Source organism: Chlorocebus sabaeus, chromosome 7 (genome assembly GCF_047675955.1).
Source record: "Chlorocebus sabaeus isolate Y175 chromosome 7, mChlSab1.0.hap1, whole genome shotgun sequence".
NCBI lineage: Eukaryota > Metazoa > Chordata > Mammalia > Primates > Cercopithecidae > Chlorocebus > Chlorocebus sabaeus.
The window spans coordinates 106648420-106662431 of NC_132910.1; the positions used below are offsets into that span (position 1 = coordinate 106648420).

At 37.1% G+C, this 14012-nt stretch overlaps 1 protein-coding gene across 1 annotated transcript in view; it reads right to left on the bottom strand.

The window, feature by feature from the left end:
• Positions 1-13140: 13140 nt before the first annotated feature.
• Positions 13141-14012, bottom strand: part of ASIC5 (acid sensing ion channel subunit family member 5) — a 37054-nt gene continuing 36182 nt past the window's right edge. Inside the window, exon 10 of the mRNA XM_008000085.3 lies at positions 13141-13463. Within this exon, the coding sequence (XP_007998276.3) occupies positions 13273-13463 (191 nt within the window). The 3' untranslated portion in view covers positions 13141-13272. The remainder of the gene's footprint in view (positions 13464-14012) is intronic.

Sequence of the window (14012 nt, forward strand, 5' to 3'; positions counted from 1 at the left end):
CGGAACGTTCAGGACCCTTCAGACCTCAGGAGGAACAAATGTTCCTGTCACACTGACCATATGTCCTTTTGTGAATTTACCAAAAGTTCTTCCTGATTCCTGAATGTTTGAAATTCAAAACTCATTGTATACAGCTTGTTGGATTTCTTGACATGTAAAGCACTTTCAAAAAGAGTTCTTTTAAAGATAGTGTTAATACTATAATAAAAGTTTTAAAATTTGTTTTTTAAAAGTATATTTCTTTAAATATTGTGCTGTATTACAACTGACCATCAAACAACAGACACGAGAGTTCAGTGATGAACAGATCCCTGCTGCCCCTCAGGCTCACAACTACCATCATGGCAATCAGGGAGCAATCCCACAGTCACTACAAGTTCAATGGTGATTTGAACGTTTTACGTGTTTAATCCTTGTAGCAGTTTATTAAGTATATACTCTTATTATCGACTCCATTTTACTCATGAGGAAACAGGAGCACATAAAGTTTGGGGAACTGCCCAAATGTTAAACAGAGAGTGAGTGGGTAAAGCCCGTATCCATACCCAGACAAATGGATTCCAGAACCCAAGCTTCCAACCAGGATGCTCTGATGCATCTCACAACACAATAAACAAGCAGCTGGCAAGTGGTGTACATCTGGTGGGAGTTTTAACACCAGGTGAGTGTGTGCCAGGTAACAAAGTTCTAGTCAGGCAAGCAGGCAAGGAGTGTGAAGAAGATATGGCAGGTGGTATTGGCCTTAAACTTTACGACTAACTCTGAAGAACAGGAGATGGAAGGCTGGGGCACAAGCAGTGGGGACTGAAGCAGGAAGGGCGAACATGTTCCACTAAAGATGGATCACAAGACAGCAATGATAAAGGCTAGACCAGGAGAATCCATATGCTGTGCAGGAGGAAAGTCATCTTGATACTTATTTGCCCCTCTACGTATAAAAGGTTTACATTCTTCTGCCTGAAACCCAGATCGGTTCTAGAGTTTACAGATGTGGGGACTGATGAACTCCAACAGCAAACCCTGATGAACTGTAAAAGTAGGGAAAGAATGTCATTGACTGTATCCTTCCATTAGGGCATCTGCTAAGAGAGCAGGCTTGCTGGATGTGGAGGGAATCCTCCATGAAAGTAGACAGACTTAGTCTTCCTCACTCTGCCACCATGACTAGCACTTTAATCTTATTTGTATGGGCTTCTGACAAGGGAAATTTGGGACAGGGAGAGGGCTCTTTCTAAGCCTTGTAACAGGTTCTTCCAGAAACATAGAAGACATTTTTCAGCTTTCCCAATCTAAGTTAGGTCCGTGCTTCCATAGTATCTGAGTAGAAGACCGTTGCTATTCTTCTCTCTTACAATTTTAATGATTTACTACTGTCTTCTTGTCAAATAGACTGTGGGAGAAATCAGGTCAGAGACTGCATATCCCCTCATAAGCCCCAGGAGTCAGTTCCGGAGCCTTGTCACACAGTAGGGATTCAGAATTGTCAGGAGTCCTTCCTCCAAATACTGGAGAACAGCTGGTGAGGAAGAACGGCATTTGTACAATTTATAAAGTATCTGTGTTTTCCACTTGATGGTCTGTTTTTTACATTGGCTCTAGATTTATTTACCGGAATGGCCTTCCCATCACATACAAGTACACATCCATGGCTGATACCATGTTGTAGTTTTTAACAAAGCATTGTTGAACATTTGAAGGATAATATCAGAAGGGAATAGTTGCTCAGAATATAAAACACTCAAGATTAAAAATTCTTCTGCCTGTAATCCCAGCACTTTGGGAGGCCGAGGTGGGCAAATCACAAGGTCAAGAAATGGAGGCCATTCTGGCCAACATGGTGAAACCCCATCTCTACTAAAAATGCAAAAATTAGCTGGGCATGGTGGCTGGTGCCTGCAGTCCCAGCTACTTGAGAGGCTGAGGCAGGAGAATCACTTGAACCCGGGAGGCAGAGGTTGTAGTGAGCTGAGATCGTGCCACTGCATTCCAGCCTGGGAACAGAGAGCAGTCTCAAAAAAAAAAAAAAAAAATTATTCTTCCTTCTCAAGTTTCTAAATTCCCCTGGCTATATTCAATCCCATGGCATCCCAGTGCCATCCAAAGGATGCCTCAGCGAGGAATCTTTTCTATCTTCACTCTTCACCAAGTCCCAGTGCCTCTAAATCTCTCTTGGCCTACCTAGAGGTATCGTCAGCTTTCTTGCATTATTGATGTCCAGAACTTATCACAATTTATTATGAAGTTAATGGAATAATTTTTAAATTGTTAGCAATTATCATTACTATCACATAATAAAGCATTGTTGATATATGTGAAGACATCCCAGCATTCAAGCATAATGTATGCACTTTCTTCTAAATGGTGCCGTAAAAAAGAACGTGATTTGCAGATATTTGCCAAAAGCAACAACCACTCTAAGTGAAAAGAAAAAGCACCTTGCCCCTCTGGTTTTCACTTAGTAATTTAGGAATTACACATTATTTATATGGGATTGTATGTGTTTGTCTACATTTTAATGACTAGATTTAAATTGATTTTAAATTACTATGAATATATTATGTTAATCATTAAAACATCATTACATCATTAAAAAATCATTTAGAAAGTTTTGCTCCTTTTAAAACTAAAGCATGAATTAAGCTGAATAACAACAAAAAAGTATCAATATTTTACCATCACTAACACCACTGAATAATACTGTTTTCAAAAATTATCATTTTTCCAAGCATAAGTTATTTATGCTGCCAAATTATGCTAAAAACAAATATCAAATGTCACCAAAATTTAAAATGTTCATCCATTTTTCTATATCAGATGATGAGAGAAGAAAGAACCTGATTTGCTCAGTGATTCATATGAATCTGATTTGAGCAGTAAAATTAATAATGACAGTATTGGATTATAGCCCATATAATTAAGAATACTTCCTGAACTCATCATTATGTAAGTAAATGACTGAAATAATAAATAAATGAGGGAAAAAGGTCAACTCTTCATTACAGAATGATTTCAATAAAAATATTATGAACAGAGCAGTACTTGGGGTGAGGGAAGGAGAGAATTTGGAGAGTTGGAGTAATGGATCTAACATGGAGTGAAATTAATCAACAGGTACCGAAAACGAAACTATTGTATATCTTTGTAAGATTCCCTTTACCATAAAAACTGGTTTGTGTACTTAAAAATGGTTCTCTGTTATACCAACCTTAATATAATAGAAAAGTTTTTTTTTTCTATCAACGTATTCTTAGGAAATAACCCCATGCTTATAGTTACAGTATTTTCCCTCGTTTATATATTTTTTGTAAAGATTACACAGTATTGAGTCTTTTTTCACTCAATATCATAGTTAAGCACTTTTCCACATCTTAAGAGTTTTCATAGAGTGAGTATATCATGTTCACATAAAATTTCATCCTGTAGCTGGACCATGATTTTCTCAACCATTTTAGAATAGCCAGACATCGACACTCAGAAGTTGAGGATGGATTGGGTAGTGAGGCACAGCCCAGTTTTCTTGTGCATTTCAGTTGCCTACATGCTACAGCCCTAATACACTGGAGCAAGACCTACCAGTTCATTCAGCACATATTAATTGAGCTCCCACAATGTGCTAGACTCTGGTCTAAGAGCATGGGTTAGACTGATGGTAAAAAAAGCTCCTTACCCTTAGAGGGCTTACCTTCCAGCAGAGGGGGACAGAAAATACACCATAAATGTATTAGGTTGGGTCAAAAGTAATTGTGTTTTTGATATTAAAAGTAAGTTGCACCAACCTAATAATATAACAGTAAATTAAATGATAGAGGATGATGTATTCTATGGGGAAAAAATTAAGCGCAGAGGAAGGGAGATCAGGAGTGCAAGGATGCGGTGAGGCTACTTGCAATTTGGAAATTAGGAGTTGGGAATGGCCTCAATGCAAGGGTGGTGATGAGTGAGCAAACACTGCAATGCTGGGAGGTAGGTATTGCAACTATTTGACAGAAAAGAAGCTCAGGGAGAAACTGCCAGTATTTGGGCTCATGACAGGTTCAAGTTGCTTGTGTTCCAGAAACCAAAAGGAGAGTGTACCAGGAGCAACCAAGCCTTTTAGTACCTACGAGTTTAATTATGAGAAAGAAAATATATGTCCCAGGGAAGCTGAGACAGTTCATAGTTATCCCTCGATCCAATGGAATGGGGAGATATTTGAAATATCCTGCATGCATTGCTATTTTCACTCATGAAACCTTTCTATGCCTTTTGCAGTTGTCTGCTCCCTGCTTCCTGGTAATGGTTTTTGATGACTATGTATTATTTAATCATACAGCGTATCCACAATTTTTTCATAACTCTTCTTTTGTTGGATATTTGGATTAATTCCAATTTTCAATTATTATAAGCAATGCTACAGTGATATCCTTGCTTATATAAATTATTTTTAAAGAATATAAAAATAATAACTGGACAGATGTGATGACTCATGCTTGTAATCCTAGCAATTTGGAAGGCTGGGGCAGAGGGTCGCTTGAGCCCGCAAGTTCAAGGCTGCAGTGAGCTATGATCACACCACTGCACTCTAGCCTGGCTGACAGAAAGAGACTCTATCTCTAAATAAAACCAAAAACTCTCTTTGCAGTTGACAAGTTGAAAATACAGGAAAACGGACATACTCCTAAACTACAAATTTGTCTTTAACTGTGTGAAGAGTAATTTGGAAATACATAAAAAACAGGTAATACATAAATAAAATACATAAAAAACATAAAATACATAAAAAACATTATCAAGAAATCCTTGAAATTTGTTCTCTGAAAATAATATGAAATGGGCAAAACATTTTGTGATTAAGAATGTTCATTGAAGTATGATTTGTAATGATTTAAAATGAAAACAAACTTAACTTATAAAAACTGTTAATGATATATCTATATGTTGAATCATATGGAAAAAACTCATAGGTAGCACATTGTATATACAATATTGTAAACACATTGTATATTATGATTTTTATGGCATATTTGTATTTTTTGGTGTCTGGTGGTGGGATGTTTGTTTTTATAAACACTATGAAACACACTTTTAATAGATATGTAAGTATTCTGTTAATGTACACAGTATTTTTTTATTCCTTTATTTCCATTTCTTTTGTAATGTTTCTTGTGGTTGAGCATTTACTAATGAAATGGTGTCCTGAGGGGATTTTTCTTCTTTGTCTTGTAGACTTTTTGACCACCTTTGACCAAACAGACTCATCTATTCTGTGTATTAGAGGTATTTGTGCATGTAATGCTTTGTCCCCAGCATGCCCAGATCGCCAAGCTTGATTTTTTTCCTACATTTGTCCATATCATACCTATAAGACCATGCGTCATGCAACTGTGTATCTTTCCCTTCTCTAAATCATGTTAATAATGAGTGCTTATAGACACCTTTAAAAGAATCATTCATGAGACAACAATCATGCAATTTCCAGTGTAGTGGCAGCTACTTGGTTTTCTTCCTTCCTCTCTTTCTCTCTCTTTGTATCTCTCTCTTTCTCTTGTTTTTTCTTTTTTTTATCGTTATCTTTCCCTTGTTTGCTATATATTTTCATATCTCCATGTTATTTTAATATAAATTTTGTGGCTTAAAATAACATATTCATCTGAGTGCTGCTTCTGTTCCATATAGCCTTGGCTAGAGTCACTCATTCAGCTATATTTAGCTGGCAACTGTCCAAGGAGACTTTAGCCATTTGTTACATATCTCAATACTCCTCCATAGGACCTTTTTAACTGTATGTGACCTAAACATGGCAGCTGGGACAAGTTTCAAAGGGACAAGTCCCTAAAGGCAAGCTCTTAATGATCCTCTACATTACATTTGACCCATTTGGTCAAAATGAATCACAATGCCAAGCCCAATGTGGAAGATTACCAAAGGGTATGAATACTGGGAGGTGTGGGTGTCATCAATGTAACAGTCTACAAAGTAACACCTTTTACTAATGGATCCCAGAATGTGCCCAACTCCCAATCTTGAGATGTATGTGTCTCTTTATGTTTTTATGTGATAATTCCTGCTAGAGAAATGTTATATACATATATACATGGTACACACACACACACATACACACACATGTGCACCCATACCCACACGCACACATTCTCCAAGAGTAAAATTGCTGGGTCCTAATTATGTTTATATTTAATTTGCCTTAAGTACTGTCACAGTGATCTCCAGAATGACTGTACCTGTGGACATTACCATCACCAGTACATGAGAATTCTCATATTCCTATATTCCTTGCCAACATTTGGCACTGTACTGCCTATTTTCCTTTCTGGCCCTAACCACCATCTGACCACCTCATTCAGGAAACTGCAGTAGCTCTTTCTAAATTTGTGGTAGGGTGAAGATCTTGGATAAGAATTCAAAATCCTCATCTATTTGTATTTAGAACACTCTTTCCCCAGTAACTATGACATTTACTGCGATTATCCTTTCACACCACAACAAAACAAACAACCTAAGAAGCTGCTCAATATCTGTATTAGATAGATTAGCCAATACCTACCTGAAAGTCATGCAATACACCCTCCATCATGTTACAGGTGATAAAATTTAAGTGTGACTGTTCATTCACCCTGTTGACTCTTTTGGTGTCACAATTTCTGTAGCAGGTTTACTATCTTCTGAATCCAATCAAAATTACACAGATACGTAGTCATCTTTCAGCTGCAGCTTCTTCCTACTTGTCCATGATTTCCTGTTCTCTAGGACATCTCAAATTCCATCTGCCCTTCAATGCCTACTGAGCTCTTATAGCAAAAAATCAATGCTCACAAATTAGTTTGGAGAAATCTTTATCACAAGATAATGGTGGATTTCTGAATTTTTATGTGCTACTGTTGGTTGTATAAATTGGTACAATTATGTCAGGGAGCAATTTGACAATATGTAGTCAAGGTAAAGATGCATATACCAAAAAATTTTTATCAATTTCACTTCCAGGTACATACCAAAAGGAAATGTATACAGAATTTCATTGCAGTGTCTTTGTTATAAGTGGAAATTTGGAACTATGTAAGTATGCATTCATAGGGGAAGATCAACCAATCAACCACAATATATGGATGTAATTTTGTGCAATAGTTTAATAAACCAGATCTTTATTTGTTAACATGAACACACTTTAAACAGGTAAAATTGAAGAGTATGTTTCAGACTAATGTACATAGCATGATTTCATACACATAAAATAGGATGGAAATATGCCAAAATATAATGTTGGTTAAATCTGAATAGTGCTAACTATGTCCAAAAATTTCACAGGTTTTTTCTGGTAATTCTTTACCACTTAAACTACATATTTCCTTCCTTTATCCGTTATTTGCCTGCCTTTCAGTAGGTTTTGCTAGGGATATTTAAATGCAGATACAACTTTTCCAAACTTAAATTTATTTTTTCCTTGGCATTCAATCTCCATGTCTATGACATCAACACAATTTTCAGGTACTTCCTTCCACAAACACATCTCCATTCTAGGATTATTGTCTACTCCTTTCATTTATATTTAGGTCTATAAGTAAAACCATAAGTCTTTTCTTATAACATATAACTTCAGTGGAGAGATTAAATTTTTGCTTTATATACCACACCTCAGTTGATGTTATCATGTTGTTTCCCAAATCTTCCAGCACAGATTTTCTATATAAGATGCATTTCCTGCTACTATGGTATTTACCAGAGGCTCATGAAACTTCAGGTTCCATCTGTTCAGGTTCCATCTGCAATAGGGGGAGCATAACCATAACTCAACCTTCAAGAATCAAATTTTTTCAACAACCTAAGATTCCAGGTGTATTAGTCCGTTTTCACGCTGCTGATAAAGACATAGCCAAGACTGGGAAGAAAAAAAGATTTAATTGGGCTTACAGTTTCACATGGCTGTGGAGGGCTCAGAATCATGGCGGGAGGCAAAAGACACTTCTTACATGCTGTCAGCAAGAGAAAAAATGAGGGAGATGCAAAAGCAAAAAACCCTGATAAAACCATCACATCTCGTGAGACTTATTCACTACCATGAGAAAAATATGGGGGAAACGGCCCCCATGATTCAAATTATCTCCCACTGGACCCCTCCCACAACACATGGAAATTATTGGAGTACAATTCAAGATGAGATTTGGGTGGGGACACAGAGCCAAATCATATTACCGGGTGTCATTATGAAGCACTGACCATCTACCTCCCAACCAATTGAATGTACAATGGGAAAATTCCTTGTTCATTCACAGCACTCTGGCCAGGAAATGGCAGTGTTACACGAGTGTTCTTACCAGAGAATCATTGACATTGGCTTAGTCTGTACATAATATTCCTACAAATGTACTCCTGTAGCCTGAATCTCTATCATCTTGAGCCACTGCCTCCCCATTTTTAAATACACTTTTTTTTTTTGATGGAGTCTCACTCTGTTGCCCAGGCTGGAAGGCAGTGGTGTGATCTTGGCTCACTGCAACTTCCGCCTCCCAGGTTCAAGCAATTCTACTGCCTCAGCCTACCAAGTAGCTGGGATTACAGGCGCCCGCTACCACACCCAACTAATTTTTTCTATTTTTAATAGAGATGGGGTTTCACAATATTGGTGAGGCTGGTCTCGAACTCCCAACCTCAAGTGATCCACCCACCTTGGCCTCCCAAAGTGCTGGGATTACAGGCATGAGCCACTGCGCCCGGCCTAAATACACTTCTAAAAGCAGTTTTAGGTTTATACACACACACACACACTCACACACACAACTGAGTGAAAAATACAGAGCTCCCATATACCCCCTCAAACCACCACCCCCAGTTTCCCCTATTATTAACATCTTGTATGATTGTAGTACTTTTGTTGCGATTGATGAGCCAATATCGATGCCTTATTACTAATTGAAGTCCATAGTTTACGTTGGGATTCACTCTTTGTGTTGTACATTCTATGGATTTTGACAAATGCATAATGACATGTATCTAACATTACAGTATCATACAGACTAGTTTCACTGCCCTAAATATCCCATGTACTCCATCTATTCATTTTTCCCTCCTTCCCTCAAGCTCCTGTCAATCACTGATATTTCAAAATTCTTTATGGTTTCCATAGTTTCATCTTCCCTGACATGCTATATCAGTGGAATCCTGTGGTATGTAGCCTTTTCAGATTGGTATCTTTCACTTAGCAATATGCCTTTAATGTTCTTTCATGTATTTTCATGGATTGATAGCTCATTTATTTTTATGTTGCTGCCCTATTATTGCAATCAAGATCTTATCAAATCCTTCCTGACTAAGGATATGTGCTCTTTCCCAGGATGTTTGGGAAGTGGATGCTCCATTAGTGTAGGAATATCTATTGTCCCTTGTATCTCTACATTATCTTTTCCGGCAGCTTCCAGTAATGCCAGGTCCCCTAGGTGCTTTATGAATATTCTGTGGGTGAATCACCAGTGATAAATGAATATACAGAAGTATGAATATGATCAACATAACTTGAGGAAAGAAAACCCCAAATTATGATTCCAACCTGCTCTTCTTTTAGGTAGGTCATGAAGGGATACTGACTGATACGCTTTTTCAAATAACTCAAACAGAGTTGTTGGGTTAATGTCAGAGTTTGCCTTCAGGTCACCTCTTCACTTCCGGGGAAAAGCAAATCCAGGGGTTGTCTCAGCATAGATCCTGACCCATACCCCACCTTGAGAGAACCAAGAATCTTACTTATCTCGCTCTGAGCCTCTCTCTCAGGAAAAGAATAATAGCATCCTTTCCCATTTGTCATTGACATGCTCTCTTCCCATCTCTCACAGTTTCTCCCTTTCCATTTTCACCTGTCTCATCTCATACTTGTCCTCTTCAGGTGAGATTTTTCTCGTTCAGTCATTCTACCATCTACAGACAAGTAGCAGAAACATCCTTCCTTGAACATCCTCTTTTGTCCATTTTCAAGAAGAAGTACTGTTAGAAAGGTAAAGATTATAGGACTATCCCTACCAGAGGCAGTGGGTCAGCATTTCCAGTCAGCCCTCCGTTAGTCACATGGTGTAGAGTCCTCACTCGATCTATCTGTTCCCTTAGGAATATTTATACTTTCTGAAGAATCGGTATAATATTTGCATGGTCATTCTTCCCAGGATGCAGGGCACACAAGTGTAATCCCAGATCTGGTACAACTTGATGCAGTAAAATAAGAAAAATGTTTTTGAGGTGAGAAAGTCAGAGAGTATCCTTGAACCTTCATCCTCATCCCCATATCCCAGAAACAATTTCAAAGGTGTTCCTCTCCACTATCCCTCATATTCAGATAAGGTATTTACTCAGGAGTCAGCTCAGCTCTTCATGTCTCTTGCACATCCTTCCCACATTTTAGTAAGGTGTTTTGATTCCAGTTTGAGGGTGGTAGGGGATATAATAAGATACAATGTTAAGCTTCGGTACATACTAATAGCAGTGGCATGTCACCTTGTAAATAAAATGTAGTTGGTAGAAACTAAACTGATCAACAATCTGTTTTTCCAAACCTTTAAGGAGGCTTAAATTTTAATAATCTCGGTTCTCAGCTAGTTAGCTCTTCCATGACATCAACCCCATTTTATCTCTTTCAAGTAAAATACAGTTGCCCCTTGAACAACGTGGGTTTGAACTCCACTGGTCCACTTATACATGGATTTTCTTCCACCTCTGCCACCCCTGAGATGGCAAGACCAACCGTTGTCCTGTCTCCTCCTCCTCAGCCTACTCAACATGAAGAAGACAGGATGGAGAGCTTCATAATGATCCACTTCCACTTAATGAATAGTAAATGTGTTTTCTCTTCTTCATGATTTTCTTAATAACATTTTCTTTTTTCTAGTTCACTTTATTTTAAGAATACAGTGTATAGGCCGGGTGCAGTGGCTCACACCTGTAATCCCAGTACTTTGGGAGGCCGAGGCTGGAGGATCACCAGGTCAGGAGATTGAGACCATCCTGGCTAACACGGTGAAATCCCGTCTGGACTAAATTAGCCGGATGTTGTGGCGGGCGCCTGTAATCCCAACTACTTGGAAGGCTGAGGCAGGAGAATGGAGTGAACTCGGGAGGCGGAGCTTTCAGTGAGCCAAGATCCCACCACTGCACTCCAGCCTGGGTGACAGAGCGAGACACTGTCTCAAAAAAAAAAAAAAAAAAAAAAAAGAATACAGTGTATAATACATATAGCAAATGAAATATATGTTAATTGACTGTTGGTGTTATTGGTAAGGCTTCTGGTCAACAGGAGGCTATTAGTAGTTAACTTTTGGATGAGTCCATAATGATACGTGGACTTTTCACTGCACAGGGACTTGGTGCTCCCAACCCTTGTATTGTTCAAGGGTCAACCGCACATGTATTTGTCGTTTTCTTACCACAGGAATATTGGAAGATAAATTAGTGAGCCATATGTGATACTTAACACTTCTTAAAACATAGACTTCCTCAAGTTCAAAAAATAGGAGCATTTTCTCAATTGTATTCTGCTACTTGACCCATTTTATGTTAGACACAACAAAATTTGTGGAGTCCTTCTATGAATCACTCAAAATACAAATTGTTTCAATATTTTTCAATATATTGAAAAAAAGGAGAAAGAATAGTATCTTCTAGCTTAATTTATTAAGAGGTCTCCAACCTCTTGGCTTCCCTGGGCATCACTATATTCAAGAAAATAGAATTTTCTTGGGCCACACATAAAATACACTAACACTAATGATAGCTGATGAGCTGGAAAAAAAAGATCCATGCATAATTTTCATGATATCTACCACTACAGATAAGCAAAAAAGTTATTGCATTCAAAGAGTTGCACATGGCTATAATTGGAATCAATATTTGGATAAGTAGGCTGGGTCTGGAGGTTCATGCCTATAATCCCAACATGCTGGGAGGCTGAGGTGAGTGAATTACTTGAGGTCAGGAGTTCGAGAACAGCCTAGCCAACATGGTGAAACCCCATCTCTACTAAAAATACAAAAATTAACCAGGTATGGTGGCAGGTACCTGTAATCCCAGCTACTTGGGAGGCTGAGGTAGGAGAATCGCTTGAACCCTGGAGGCAGAGGTTACAGCGTAGGTTGCAGTGGCTGAGATCACACCACTACACTCTAGCCCGGGTGAAAGAGCAAGACTCCATCTCAAAAAAAAAAAAAAAAAAAAAAAAAGGATAAGTAGAAGACTTGCAATAAGGTCAGAAGCTGCATGCCACATTGGTGGGAGAATTTTTCCAGAGTATTTACCCAAGATTGGGATTTCTGAGTTATGAGATATTCATATTCCTAATGTTAGTACCATCAAATTGCACTGGCCTCGTTCTCACGGAACTAGTACTTGCTTATCATTAAGCTGGAAAACAATATCAAGACTTTCAGGAGTTATTCTCTTACATTTGGAAGAAATTGCAATACCACTGAGAATAAATTAGGGGATAGATTCTTTGACTTGATTATCATTTCTTAAATATGTTTGAGAATTCGTCTAAAAGTCACCTTTAATTGAATATTCTGAGAGACCGAAAGTAGATCTGTTACCCGAGGGGTAGAGAGAACACTGAAACTCCTGAATTTCCTCTCTGGACTAAGTATGTAAATAGAAGTACTTGAGAAAAAAATGAGAAAATGCCATGTACTTTCAAGATAGTATACATATAACTTTATTTTCAATTAGACTGATGTTAAGTACCACCTGTATGGGAAACAAAGATTTCTGTCCCTCCAAAAGTCACTTAAAATAGAACACTCCACATAAAATAGAAAAAAAAAAAAAGTATGTTGAATCTTAATGAAAATAAAAATTCTTTAAAACTTTATAAAGCATAAATTATACATACCATTTCTTGAATAAAGAAATATTTTGTTTCCTCATGTATAGTTTATTGGGTCTAGTTTACATATTAAGTCATAAAGAATGTCTTTTTTTCACTACACCAATATTCTTTCATTGAAAAACATTTATGAGATGTCTTTTACATAATCTTTACTGTTCTAGGTGCAGGGAACACAAAGGTGAAAAAGATAGTTCTTATTTCTTTATTTCATATATATATATATATATACACACACACACACACACATATATATGCAGACAAAGACAAATAGAAGGATAGAAATATTTATAAAGAGATACATATCTTTAATGGCTTTTATTGAATTCTTAAAATTATAGCACAGTGACATAACAATGTATTAGTCATGATAAATCTGAAGGTATCATGAAGAGAAAAGCAAATTATTTTATTCTAAATTACCATTAACACTCCTCTATCCTATTTTTATTTCCCAGATGATTCTGAGGTGGAGGAGTCCACTGGGTCATTTCAGATATCTTCAGCAAAAAGAAAATGCATATCCAGTAGAAATTGGTGAATAGATATTCAATAATTTCTATGATCGTGATCAGACTGGCCCCACAAAATAGACCCAACTGACCACCAAGATCTGCTGTAATAAAAACAGTAAAGATTGAATGTCATTATTTTTCATAAAAAAACAAACATTATCAGAAGTTAAATTAGTTGAAGCAAAATATCATAACTGAGATGAAGATTGGTTAATTGTATTTTAACATTTGATATGAATAAGGTAATAGCAATTGGTAATATCAAAGCAATATTCATACAAATCATCATAAAAAGCAGAGAAGAAAAGCAAACATAAAATCTGATTCCAAACATATAACTCTAAGACTTTGGAGGATATAAAATCTAGGTAAATTCATTAGAGATTCTAGATAATTACAAACTCATTTCTAGGTGTTAAACGAGGAGCAGAAAAGTGCCATCCAGATGGCACTACTGGATGATGATGTTTTCCAGAAAATTAATTTCTAAGCAAGTTGTGACATCAAGTGTCAAAACTGTATTTCTTTTTATGCATTCATAATATTGGTTTTAACCAAAATATATTAACACAACATTGCCTTTTTTGATATTTTTAAATTGATACTTATATTTACTGTTTGTGCTTTTTTATTGTGCTTAAATATATATA